Source organism: Onychostoma macrolepis, chromosome 23 (genome assembly GCF_012432095.1).
Source record: "Onychostoma macrolepis isolate SWU-2019 chromosome 23, ASM1243209v1, whole genome shotgun sequence".
NCBI lineage: Eukaryota > Metazoa > Chordata > Actinopteri > Cypriniformes > Cyprinidae > Onychostoma > Onychostoma macrolepis.
The window spans coordinates 12,937,953-12,947,359 of NC_081177.1; the positions used below are offsets into that span (position 1 = coordinate 12,937,953).

The 9,407-nt window shown below is 37.3% G+C and overlaps 1 protein-coding gene across 3 annotated transcripts; it reads right to left on the reverse strand.

Annotated features, from left to right (window-relative positions):
- Positions 1-1,984: 1,984 nt before the first annotated feature.
- On the reverse strand, positions 1,985-9,407 carry zgc:153867 (uncharacterized protein LOC337226 homolog). Of its 3 annotated transcripts, XM_058763742.1 has the most exons (7): positions 7,714-7,844; positions 7,189-7,216; positions 5,207-5,350; positions 4,109-4,282; positions 3,877-3,954; positions 3,582-3,622; positions 1,985-2,533 (listed from the first exon to the last, which is right to left on the reverse strand). In XM_058763742.1, the coding sequence occupies exons 1-6, from the start codon at positions 7,714-7,716 to the stop codon at positions 3,594-3,596; spliced, it is 456 nt and encodes a 151-aa protein (XP_058619725.1). In that variant the 5' UTR covers positions 7,717-7,844; the 3' UTR covers positions 1,985-2,533; positions 3,582-3,593. The 3 variants fall into 3 exon arrangements, with proteins under 3 accessions (XP_058619725.1, XP_058619723.1, XP_058619724.1); XM_058763740.1 differs by lacking the exons at positions 3,582-3,622; positions 7,189-7,216; positions 7,714-7,844 and adding exons at positions 6,957-6,984; positions 9,216-9,407; XM_058763741.1 differs by lacking the exon at positions 3,582-3,622 and having other exon boundaries at positions 7,714-7,837.

The window sequence follows — 9,407 nt, forward strand, 5'->3', positions numbered from 1 at the left end:
AATTGCAGAAAATAGTTGACTCTCGGGGTCAGAAAACCTTAAAAAAAAAAAAAAAAAAAAAAATGTCAAACAGCACCTACATCACCACATGTTGTTTGGAAGGGTTTCAAGAAAAATTCTCCTCGCTCATCCAAAAACAAACTCCAGTATATTCAGTTATCAGACACGACTGGTACTTCAAATGGGACTGGCTTCTATGGTCAGATGTAACTAAAAAAATTAGCTCTTTAGCAGCAAACACTCAAGATGGGTTTGGTGAACACAGGAATAAAAAGTACCCCATGTGTACAATGAAATATACTGCTGTATTTTTGTTGTTGTGGGCCTATATTTCTGCTGGAGGTCCTGGACATCTTGTTTAGACACATGGCATCATAGATTCTATCAAATACCAACAGATAAAAAAATCAATAAGTGACTGACTCTGTTAGAAATCTTATAATGGGCCATGTTTGGATCTTCCAACCGGACAATAATCCAAACACAAACCTCAAAAACAACACAAAAATGGGTCACTGAGCACAAAACCAAGCTTCTGCTGGCCATTCCAGTCCTCTGACCTGGGGCCTCATTTATAAAATGTTGCGCAGAAACCGTCCTAAATTTGATCTTATGATCGTTTCTCAGAAATGCCTACGTGCGATTCATAGAATGAACGTACGAATAGAAAACGAGCGTACGCGCCTCTTTCAGATGTGAAATCTATGAATTGCAAATTATCTTGAACTTGCGCGCAATTGAATGGTTTCAGCTCTCTGCCTTGTAAACGACTCCTAATTAATATCATTAACATATAAAATATTACCAATCATCATAATTTAGAACAGCGACCTGCAAGAACAGCTTACATTTGAAAAATTCTGCATTAGCCTACTCCGACAATAAAAAGTGCGTACGTCTGCTCGGACCCTGGCGTGACGCTAAGCACTTCTCCACGTCAAAGACCGTTTTTATAAATATGAGCGTTGGCGTGGATTTAAGCGTACGCACACTCTAAGATCAAATCTGCGTACGCACGCTTTATAAATGAGGCCCCTGAGCCCTATAGAAAATGAGTGGTGAACTGAAGAGAAGAAGCACCAACATGGAGCTGGGAATCTAAAGGGTCTGGAGTGATTCTGGATGAAGGAATGGTGTCTGATCTCTTGTCAGGTGTTCTCTAACCTCATCAGGCATTATAGGAGAAAATGTAGAGCTGTTAAACTGGCAAATGGAGGTTTCAAAAAGTATTGAATAAAAGGGTTCCCTTAATTGTGGCCAATGTGTATTAGAGAAAAAACATTTCATAATGATATTTCCCCCCCATTTTAAAATCTTATCCAATGAAAGGTTAGATTTGTGAATTTTTTTTAATAAAAGATCAAAACTATTAACAACACAATTTTCACAGCCACCTTTGATCATATTTACCAAGGGTGCCGATATTTTTGGCCATGACTGTAGATGGATAGATGTTTATTGTATTAATGTAAAATTATTTCTGTTATACTTCAAATTTCCATTGAGAAAAAAAAAAAAAAAAACGCTATACATTATCAGATGAAAATGGTAAAACAGGTTTGTAAAACCCACTATGCCCGTCTGCCTGAGATTTGCCCTTATAAGCAATTGAGACAAATTAGTCCCAAAGACACTAAACATCTTAGTGCCAACATTTACCTTTAATTTAAATCACTGACCTGAAACCAAATAGTGATCATTTGAATTGCATTAGTCTAACTGCAAAAGAAGTTCAGCAATTTGCTCTAATTTCACTTCAGACAGCTTGGTTTTTACAATTAACTACAATCAATTAAAGAAACTGGGGTGGGGAGTTCAGCTTTTAACAAGTGTAAAAACACTGCCATCTATCTGCAAACAGGAGAGAGGCAAGTTCAACTGGACTCGAAGCTCATGTTCCTTAAATTTACAACTACAACTATTTTTTTTTTACACTTTCTAAAACAAGACTCTTGAAGTATCTGAAATAAAGACAAACAAATAGTTTCTGTTTAAAATGTACTTTATTGGACAGTGAGAACATTCCAAATTGATTAAAATGTTATTGCATTTTCGATCCATAATTTCTCAATTTGAAAAAGGTAACTTATTCTGAAAAGGCCAAAAATAAAAGTTTGGCCAGACACGACATTTCTACTACAGCACAGTCCAGCAGAGATGCCTGAGGATACACTGGATATTGCATACACACCGCTAACGTGCTGTATTGAGAGGTTTTTATTGCAGACCAGTCAGCACACAAGAGATCTTTTTCATATCGCTATATGGTTTGAATACCACAGGACAGGAGGTGGACCTCTTGGGGAGTCAAATGGGAACTTAAAGAAGATAAAGGCACTTCTAATAATAATAATACCCAAATGAGTGCAAACACAAGTGAAGGGCTGGAGCCATTAAGCAAATGAAGGTGACGGAATGAATAGGAAGGAAAAAAAAGAAAAAAAAAAAAAGAAAAAGATATTACATAGAGAATAAGACAAACAAATGAGTTGTGGTCTTTATCTTCAACCGCTCATGACCATGCGGACGAGTTCTGTAGAAAAATAAAAAAATAAAACAGTTAGTTTCCAATTTGTGTCAAAAAGGGGATCGACCCCAACTACAGCATGCAGCGTCAAAAAATAAATACATTATAAAAATAAATACATTTCTACTGCCAAAATCCAAATTCTTTTAAAACGAGGATGTTTATAAATAATAAAAATATAAATAAAATATATACAAGTTATTATTTTATAATAAAATAGACAAATGCTCTTCACACAACCTCATCAACCCTTCAAAAATGGCATTTTAGCCTGCAACATTTGCTGTAGTTGGAAGCCATTCCCCAGTTCTACTCGTTCATAAGTGTTGAGAAACAGGGTGAGAGCAAGATCATGGCTAGCTCCTACTAAACCACAGCTCAAAGACTTAACCAGGTCTAGGATTCAAGAAAATGTTAAAGAAGCTCCTTCTGGTTTTCCTCTACAGGGCAAGAGTGGAAACGGTTTTATAGCACAGCTACAGTAATGAGAGATCGTAGAGTTGAGCTATGGATCAGCCTCCATCAGGAAAAGGGAGAGAAAGATCAGCAAAAACAGCCAAATCACTGCAATTTGATTGGTTAGTTAATAATGAAAGCAACCGCACTGCTTGGTGAGCATAGGGAGGGAGTGTGCCGATATTGGAAGACAAATCTTAAGACTGCTTTTAAAAGCAATACACCCTGTTATGCTATATCCCTTGACATGCGCTCAAGTCTGAAGCAATGCAGTCGCCCTTTGCCTCTGAGAGCCATCGCAGGGACGGCCACATGCAGAGAGCATGCTGCAACCAGGGGCCAAAGGAAAGGCTGCTGCAGAGATAGGTAAGAGTCCAACCATGTGTCAAAACCTTCAAACTACATCCAACCAGGCTCTCTAGCTCTAGATGTCACATGAGGCACAGCTGCCCTGTGAATGACTAGATTTCGTTGAAAGAGACAAAGTGATAAGGTGTAGACTATGCAATCATGTGCATCTGAGAGCTTTAAAGAAAAAGCCAGGATGGATTGTTGCTTCACGTGTTATAAATGTTGAGGGCAGGAGGTGGACGTATACCCGAGACATCTCTCAGCCAGACATGATGTGGCGAACGAAGGCTGTGGAAGATCAATTACAGTTACGGCATGCTTTCAAGATCCGATTGTCGCAAAAAGAACTTAATGCTTACAACATTTTTTCCATTGTGGTGCATAAACATAATACATCCATTCAATCCCCAGCACAAAGTTGTATTTTGTATTAATATGTACCGTTTTTAACTTAACATTCTACAGACAAAAACTAGGCTCATAGAAACGCAAGTGTTCTTATGATAAACCTATATGCATAATAATCAAACTCAATTGTTTACCTTCGTAATTGATGCAACCGTTAGCATCTTCGTGTCCAGCTAGAAGCGTTTCTACCTCCTCTTCGGTCATCTTCTCTCCTATAAAATAAGTAAACCCATGCATAAATGTTTTGCAAATAGAGCACTATATACATATACACCATATTTGAAATGTTCACCGTTTCTACAATCATTGGCCTAGATGTGGAGGAGTGGGCTATAAATATCTCCTCAGGAGACCAGGCCGGCTTACCCAGTGTGGTGAGAACATGGCGGAGCTCAGCACCCATGACTGTGCCGTTGCCTTCCTTGTCAAATACTCTAAGCCCCTCCACAAAGTCCTCAAACGTGCCCTGGTCTTTGTTCTTGGCGATGGCCTGGAGCATGGGCAGGAACTGTTCAAAGTCCAGCATTTTATGGTTCATTTCTGACAAAGACAAAGAAGTCTTTAATCAGACAAGATAGCATTTATGTCTATATTATACAGGAAGAGAGAACTACTATAATTATCATAGTTGATCAAGGTATTACTACCCGTGTCCAAATACAGGGCTCAACAATAATGATGGGCTAGTGCGAAAGAGTTTTGGGTCAGTTGAGATAACAGCACAGTGCTGTTGTCACTATATGTTTTTATATAAACTTTACACCTTTTTCAATAGTTCAGCATTTCGCTTTACAAAACCTTAATTGATGGACTGGAGTCATGCAGATTATTGTGATGTTTTTATCAGCTGTTTGGACTCTCATTCTGACGGCACCCATTCACTGCAGAGGATTCATTGGCGAGTAAGGGATGTATTGATAAATTCTCCTAATCTTTTCCAATGAATCTTCAACGGGCTAATAGTTGAGTAAATATAGCAAAATTTCATTTTTGGGTGAACTGCATGACTATTATGTTATGATTCATTTGAAATTTTTGTAACAAATCCTGTTGGTGCTGTTGTTAAAATAGTGAGCATATAGTTTTAATGGTGTTAAATAGTCTAAACAAATTATTAATATTTTGCACCATAAGCCATAACTGAAAATAAACCAACAAAGAAATGTTATATTAATTAAATGGTATAAAGCTTTTTTGATAAAGAAACCCTTTTTTTTTTTTTTTTTTTTAAGTCTAATCATTTTAATACATTAATATATGCTGCCAAATAGAAACTTGTCGTGAGGTCAGTAAAAATATTGGCAGGGCAAGCACAAATCTGAACAACCAGCTAAGCAGCTAAAAATCTGTACTGTTGAGCCCTGAAATATCTTATCTTGTTTTTAATCTGTATTTACAGAATAAGATATGATATTAAGGCAATGATTATACAGGTCAGCCATTATCCATAGTGTCTTGTCCTACCTTCTGCCTTCGGGTTGCCCAGGACTTTGAGCACCTCGGCATTGACGGGATTTTGGCCCAGCGCGCGCATCACATCCCCACACTGACTGTAGGTGATCTTCCCATCTCCCGTCCGGTCAAACAGGAGGAAGGCTTCTTTAAATTCTGCACAGATTATTAAAAAAAAATTGAAAAAATCCTGGGAAACAGACAGAGGACATGAAAAGAGAAGGGCAAAATACATGCATGATAAAAAACAAAACAAAAAAAAGAGAAACTGAAATGAACAAGGATGACAAATAAGGATGGTTGATTTTAGTAAACAAGAAAAATAGGACAATATATATTATGCCTTTCATTGTAAAGATGTAATGACAGGCCATTCCTTTAAAGAGTCTGACTTAATTTAAAGAGCCCAGTGGATCAGCACAAAGAGAAATACTGCACCAGCCATCAATATTAATGCCACTCTAGGCTATTTTCTGCGGTCTCCATTCAGGTTAGATGAGGCAAGTTAAATGACCACAGAAATCTTATCCATCCACCTTAAGTCATTATATACCTCAGTACTCCGAGACCTTTTGATCAAGTTAAAAAGCTAGTGAAATATTCAAACACAGCAAATAGCCATTTAAGCAGAACTTCAGGCAAACTTACTGGCACCAAACTACACTATTATTTAGTGAACCATCTACAAATACTTGATTCTACTTATCTTATTATTTGCATATTAAATTTACTAATAACAGCAAAGTATGAAAAAACCTGAATGAATGATATATATATATATATATATATATATATATATATATATACACACACACACACATACATATATATACATATATGTGTGTGTGCAATATACATATACATATGTATGTGGGTGTAAAACATTAAAATTAAATGTATTCATGTTTCCTGAATTTAATTGATCAGACATTGTTTTTACATATAATTAAAACTATAAAAAAAAATTACAACAGAAAATACAGAATTTGGGAAAAAACTAAAATGGTTTCCATATATTCCATTTATATTATTATTATTTTTTTAAATAATCTTAAAACATAACCCTAAGCTTCCATTATTGAGTGTTTAAACTGTTAAACTGCATGTGGTTATAAATAAACGATTCTTTTGACTCCAAGCCAGAGTTTGCCGAAAGAACTGAATGTTATCCGTTAGGACAGGCCCTTCCAAAAAAACTCCCATCGCTGTAATGCTTTTCCTGCTCACTGGAATGTGGCTGTTCCCTTGCATGCCTTAAATTGAGCCTTTAACCATATATGGTATGAGAGGAAAACGGGAGAGTGAGCAGTATTATGTCAACCTCCTTTGCTTAAACAAACAAGAGCAAAGATGAACCTAAATGGCCATTTACCAAAGAAAGCTTGTGTGACTGGTAGTAACACAGATTATAACGCCAATATTCTAGTTTCAGAGCTGATATTTAGATGTTTAACACGGCAAGACTTCGCACTCTTTTGTTAGCAGTTTCAACACTTCCTGACTCAGACACACCCTCTACAGATATGACTGTCCATGCTACAGAAGAAACATTAGCTGATAGGCCTACACTACAAAAAATGCATTTCTACTTTTCAAACAAACCAAATTATGATTCTTACGGTTCATTTATGTTAGTTACTGAATGCACTTCAAAATGAAGGAGGCAGGTGAGGTGCTGTCAGACACACAAACAGCAGCTTGTTGTCCTTAACACCATGCAAACTAAATCACATCAGAACAGAAAAGTTTTCAATGCACTTACCGTGTATTTGCTCCAGGTTAAACTCAATCTGGAGGTGACATACAACAGTGACAAAGGAAAACAATACAAAGGTAAGGAAAGAAAGCAGGAGGAATGCAGGGGCAGAGGAACAGATGAGCAGAATAACATGGACGGGATGATGAAAGCAGGCAGTCTTGCAAGAAACACAGGGAAATGTAACATACAGAGTAACAGAAACAGTAACATGCATCTGGACTAGACACAAACTCACCAAGAATCTGGTCCTCGCTGAAGTCAGACTGTTTGAGACAGAGCGACATTCAATGAATATGAAATGATGCACAATAGCAAAGCTGTGAATCAGATGGGATTTCTAATAACAACACATCTATGGTTCATACAATTCGTCTGTGTAAGTATTTTAGGCCGCACGAAAAAGTTAGATAAGTTTTCGATCCTTGGCTAAAACTGACCAGCTAATACCGTCCGCTAACTCACAGCCGTGCTACCGGGTGACGGATAGGCTAAAACACAATCTTTTAATGAATGTAAGTTAGCTATCATAGTCTTGGGTCTCTGTAAAAGAATTTCATGAACAATTTACAAAGGTTTAGTCACTTTCTTGCGTGCGAAAAGGCGTAAAACTCGGTTAGCTAGCATGAAATAGGCTAACGACAGATTCTTAGCGCTACGCGTGTATATAGTTACCAGACCATACACTTAGTAATGTTTAACGTTATTTAGAAAAGTTCTACTGAAACCTATTTTTAAATTAAACGTTTCTCAATATGCCTACCATCTCTGCAGTGGCTTGTTTTCCGGGTGTGTGTGTTGCGGCGGGAGTGTGAGATGACTCGCGCTGGAGCTACTGAGTTATGAAGGGTGGCGATATCCGATTCGTGAACGAATCATTTATCTGAGTCGAATCTTTTCAGAGAATTAGCTGAACCGGCTTACTAATATGAATCAACGATTCGTTCGCGGTTGTGGGGTCAACCGAGACTGTATTTATCGTATTTTACGTGTCTAACTCTTAATGATCCATAAACCCATGAATATAGTAGGAGCATTTGGACAATATCGATTTACGGTATTTTAAGATATTCTGTAGTATAGCCTAAGTGACATTAGGTTGATTCATGGCTGCAACAAACTGAACTGGGATGCATTAAATTACAGAATTAATTTATAAAATAGTTATATTAATAATTAAGTAGGCCTATTAATAATGTTAAATGGAATGTGGAATGTGATATTAAATGGAATGTGGAACCGCGGGATACGTCATGACGTAAAGAATAACCGAATCACTTTTTAAAAAAGATTCTTTAAAACGAACTGTTCGAATGAACCGATTCGCGAGAATGATTCGGACTTCCCTTCACGACGAGTGGAGTATTCTCATTACACACAAAGAGTGACATAAGTGCACAGAGACACTCCCAGCGCAGATCACTATAACATAATGATTGACTTCACATAATTGGCAAAGCGTGTGAATTCAATGCTGATGATTTGAAAGTTTGCAAAGCCATGCGATTAAGCATTTGTTTGTAAGGTCCAATTGTGTCCTTCAATGCTGCATTCCTAAACACATGGAGGTGTAGGCTCTATATTCAAATAAAGATAGGCTCTGTGAATTGTAGAAATAACAAATAAAATGTCGATTGACAATTCATCAAATACAGGATATATAGTATACATGTTAAATCCCCTTACAAAACCCATTGTTTTTATGCTTATCGTCAATATATGATCAATTATGAATGGATTGCTCTGTTGGTTTCAACCTAGATTTGAGAATAAGCTATATAACAAAGAAGAATATTAATTATTTAGTACATTTAAGTAAAATTGAAGGTGACAGTAATGCACCTCAGGGACCCTATAGTGTGGACCAGCTACATCAGTGCCCCATTTCTCAATCCTGATATAGCTCTAGTATTCTCTTAAGATTTGAGGTCTGGGTTGACACAGTTTTCCATGTGCAATGCTGAGGTAATCAGAAGCTGCATAAAAAGAGATTATGCTGATGTTTTATTCACAACTAGCTAATATTAAATTCAGATCTGATACTTGTGTTGCTGTGTGTCAGTATGTTGCCATACAGAAAATATGAAATTCTATTCTTGATAAGTCCACATTAAGTTATTCATATGAATGTTTTTGGTCCATTTTGATCCACTTTCTATTCCTGCTACATTTCCCGTTGCTATTTTAGTGATGCATAGAAGAGCTGTTGCCATAGTAATGAAGAATAAGCAATTCTAAACGCTCTGTTGCAGGACCGTCACTTACCTCTAATGTGCTGGGGTCAAAGGGGGAATCAGAGGGGCGCAGCATCCGCGGTTTCAACTCAGGAGCTGGTTTCGGGGGTGAAGGTGTTGTGGCAGGGCAAGGAAATGGTGGTCCATGCCTTGGTAACGTTCCCCCTGATGGAGACTTTTTAATTGACGGTTCTCGTTTTGGTGCCATCTTTAGACCTTGAAA